At 45.2% G+C, this 4319-nt stretch overlaps 1 protein-coding gene across 1 annotated transcript; it reads left to right on the forward strand.

The window, feature by feature from the left end:
* Window positions 1-2141: 2141 nt before the first annotated feature.
* LOC105513600 (protein FAM183B-like) lies at window positions 2142-2549 on the forward strand. The gene has a single exon (XM_011944510.1). The coding sequence runs from the start codon at window positions 2142-2144 to the stop codon at window positions 2547-2549; it is 408 nt and encodes a 135-aa protein (XP_011799900.1).
* Window positions 2550-4319: the final 1770 nt, after the last annotated feature.

Raw genomic sequence — 4319 nt, forward strand, 5'->3', positions numbered from 1 at the left:
AAAGAAGCAGTCTATGGAAAAAGGGAAGTTTGCTAATCATGTAGCTGGACTTCCAAAGCATAACTGCAAGTTTTATGCAGCATGGGAGGAAAAGGGTGTTGGGCCAAGGGAGAAAATTCAGAATCTTATGGTGATACAAGCACAGGAGAGAGGAGGGGACCAAAGGAGCTTATGATTCGAATGGCATTCAAAGAAACCAGGAATGTTCAGCAGAGAGGGTTGCTACTTCAGACAAAAAAGAGGGGAGGGTGCAGCAGCTCCCTTCATCATCTGATGGAGTTAGGCATCTCAGGTAGTGAGCAAGGAAGTCCAAATCTAGTCACTAGGTGCTCAGGAGTGGGCAGTCATCCTGCCAGCTTGGACCCTGTGTGTCTGGTTCCAGTGAAGATTAAGTCATCAAACCAAGGGAGCACAGGGACCAAGAGGTAAGCTACAAAAACTACAACTCTTCTCGAGACATCCCCTACAAGATCCTGTCCAGAGACACCGGAGGAGGCAATGGTGCTGGTCAGCGCTTTGTGCCATTTTGTGGCCTCTCCCACCTACCCCCTCTTTTTGGTCCAAGTTCTTGTCCCGCCTGCTTACCCACCCACTGCCTGCCTATGGTCCTTCCCTCTCTGGTCTTTAGTGTCCTCACTGGTAAAACGAACATAACATCTCTAATCGTGCATATTCACGTAGTGAGGTAGATAATGTGAAAGGGCTTTGAACAATGTAGTAAGGGAAAGAGACTAGGATACTGACTTCCCATTTTCCCAATTCCTGCTTCAGAACTGCTCTCCTAGGCCCCAAGCCCCTACCTCTGTTAGCCCCTTGATCAATCTTTGTCTGTGGAGGGGCAAAACTACATGGTATCCCAAGAACAGGGACCAATATTACAGCCCCATTTCTTGTCTTTGCTATTTCCCATGATCACTCTTAAACCAAGAAACTGAGATCTATTCTCTGGTTGGTGGGGCTTCCTCACTGGAACAAAGGGGAGTATGTACATTTCATAATAGAGATTCTGTGATGAAATGTCCTAAGGAGATAAATGTACATTTCATAATAGGCATTCTGTGATGGAATGTTCTGAGGGGATAAAAGCTGGAATCGGTCTCAGCACATCTCAGTTACTCATTTTGATTCGTTTGGACAAGTGAGTTACTACAGCGCTTATTTGGAAAAATGACTAGAAAGCTACCTCCAATCTCTCGGCCTCGACCCCAGGCTCCATTTCCTTCTGTTCCTTCCCGCTCTCTTCTTCCAGCCCTCCTTCCCCCCATTACTCCTCAAACTTCCTGCCCTCAGCCTCCTCTCCAGAGCCGTCCATCTTGTTCGATTTTCAGCCCTACCCGTTTGCCCAACCTGACCGATGTCTCCCCTTCCCAGTACCCTACCTCAAGGAACTTTCTGCCCAGCTCTTCCTCTGTTACTACCAGACCGTCTGTGTGCCGCCACCCTGTTCGTCAGGCACCCCTTTCCCAGTGCCCTCCTATCTTCCCCCCTCGCCCTCCTCATAGCCCTTCTTGCTAGTCTCCTGTACTCTAGTCCCCACTCCCTATCCAGCCACCCCCAACCAGACCTGACAGCTTACAAATCTCACCCTGGAGAAATGCTTTCCCTCCTACTGGGGCAGTTCTCAGGCGGTTCAGAATTGCCAGAACTGTGGATTCCCAGCGACGACCTGGCAGACACGGGGAATCCAAGACCATGGCAAGCGAATATTCAGCCTGGCCTGCGCCTTTCCTCTCCTGCCTGGGCAGCCAGACTGCACAAGCGTCTGCATTTGAACTGGCTTCTCCGTGGAACTTGGTCTGTAACCACAGAGCAAACTGCAGAACCAGGGGCAGAGAAGGTAGGGGATTGAAAAGCATCGAATCTGTTCTCAAGGAGGGAGGTGATTGGCCAACGTGAGGTCCAGTTTTATGTTTATTATCTCCTGGGTTTGCCAGTTGATGGTAAGCCTTTTTCCTGGCAGTATCCAGAGGCAGTTCTAGTAAACAGGCTGGATTCGGAGAGGCCAGAGCGGTATCATTCGAACACTGTTGCCTGGAGATGGAGTGGGGTGCCCTTGCCTAGAGACTGCAGAAGGCCCGCGGCCGAGCGAGTGGTAAGAGGACGCCGAGAGAGCCCCGGACCCACCGAGCAGCTCCAAGGCCATGGCGGGACACCCGAAAGAGAGGGTGGTCACAGATGAGGTCCATCAGAACCAGATCTTGCGGGAGCTGTACCTCAAAGAGTTACGAACCCAGAAACTCTACACTCAGTACCACGTGAATCCCCTGCGCAAGGTTCACAGGATAACGAGGAAGCCCATGTCTTGGCATGATAACCTGGAGGAACCGGCAGACGCCAGGTTTCTGAATCTCATTCGCCATGCTGCCCAGGGGCCAAGGAAGAAGTACCCGGAGGCACAAACTGAAAACCAGGAAATTGGGTGGGACTCAGAGCCCTTGGTCGACCCGGAACGCAGTGACCACAGGATGAACCACTTTAGGGTCTACAATGACATCACTCTGTACAAAGCTAAAATGTGGAGCTTGGGAGAAGATGATCGCCACAAGTAGCATCTCAGCAATGGAGTCAGTTCCTGGATTTAATGTCCTAAATATCCACTGCCTAGAAGAGTAAATATTGCTTTAACCCCCCGTCCATAGTTCATGGATAATGGCAAAAATTAGGAAGCATAAAAATATGCAGAAGGAAATAAAAATTGCCCATTATCTCATCATATGGAAGTGACTAATATTAGCATTTTAAACCATTTGTTTTTAAAATCAATAAATTGCATATATTTATTGTGTACAATGTGGTGTTTTGAAATATGTTTACATAGTGGAATGGTTAAATCGAGTATCTCACATACTTATTCTGTGGTAAGAGAACTTAAAATCTATTCTCTTAGTGATTTTCAAGAATACAATACCTTGTTATTAACTGTAGTCACTACAGTGTATGACAGCTCTCTTGAACTTATTCCTCCTAACTGAAATTTTGTATCCTTTAGCCAACATCGCCCCAATTCCTACCCCAACCCCTGGTAATCACCATTCTAATCTCTACTTCTATGAATTTGACTTTTTTAGATTTAGAAAATGTGGTATATTTACTTAATGGAATACAATTCGGCCTTAAAAAAGAAAGAAATCTCGTCATTTACAGCAACATGGAGGAATTTGAAGGACATTATGTTAAGTGAAATAAGCCAGGCACAGAAAGACAAATACCACATGATCTCACTTATATGGTGAATCTAAATATGCCAACATGTTTGCATACTTCTATATTTTTCTGTATATTTGAACTTATTGATCTTATGTTTTGATTAATAAAAGATTGTAAGCATGTATTTTCAGACAGGGAGAGAACTGACAGGAATATGATCCTACTTATGTGACATGAACATTTAAGATTTGATTATGCCTTTTATCTCAGTGTAATTACAAATAGTGCCTTCTTTCACTCTCAAAAGTCCTAGTGGAAGCAAGGCTGAAGAAAGTTGGAGGAAAGGGTAGAATTTTACAGGGAAGTTAAGGAAAGTTAAGATAAAGTTAGTTGAGCAAAAATAGTAAACCATTATACTGTCAGTTTTGAAGCCACCAAAAGAAATTTAACTTAACATTTTAAACAATTAGTGCTAATTAATTATTTAATTTAAAATTTGGGGGTCAGGTACAGTGGCTCACACCTGTAACCCCAGCACTTTGGGAGGCTGAGGTGGGCAGATCATGAGGTCAGGAGTTGGAGACCAGCCTGGCCAACATGATGAAACCCTGTCTTTACTAAAAATACAAAAATTAGCCAGGTGTGGTGGCGTGCACCTGTAATCCCAGCTACTCAGGAGGCTGAGGCAGGGGAATCACTTGGACCCAAGAGGTGGAGGTTGCTGAGCTGAGATCGTGCCACTGCCCTCCAGCCTAGGCAACAGAGTGAGACTCTGTCTCAAAATAAATAAATAAATAAAATAAAATTTGGGAAGGAGGAGAAAAGCAGGAGGGAGAAGTGTTAAGTGAGTTAAGTTCTCATTTTGAATGTTGCCCAAACAGGAACAATGGCACCACATAGAATGTAGTTCTATGGAACTGCTCTTATGGAAACTCCATGGTCACTTCACACTATACCTTCATACTTTTAATCTGAGGACTAGAGTCTAGTTTATACCTAGACCATAGATCCTCCACTACAGTTACTGCAGAGTATCTCTACCCACAGATTGGCTAGAACATCCTATCATCCCAAGTGCTAATATTTTTCTAAGTTTTACCTAAGCAATGTGTTTGCTTGATAAAAACTAGGTCACTCAGGGCTCGGTGGCTCAAGCCTGTAATCCCAGCACT

Source organism: Colobus angolensis, unplaced genomic scaffold, assembly GCF_000951035.1.
Source record: "Colobus angolensis palliatus isolate OR3802 unplaced genomic scaffold, Cang.pa_1.0 Scaffold232, whole genome shotgun sequence".
Classification (NCBI taxonomy): domain Eukaryota; kingdom Metazoa; phylum Chordata; class Mammalia; order Primates; family Cercopithecidae; genus Colobus; species Colobus angolensis.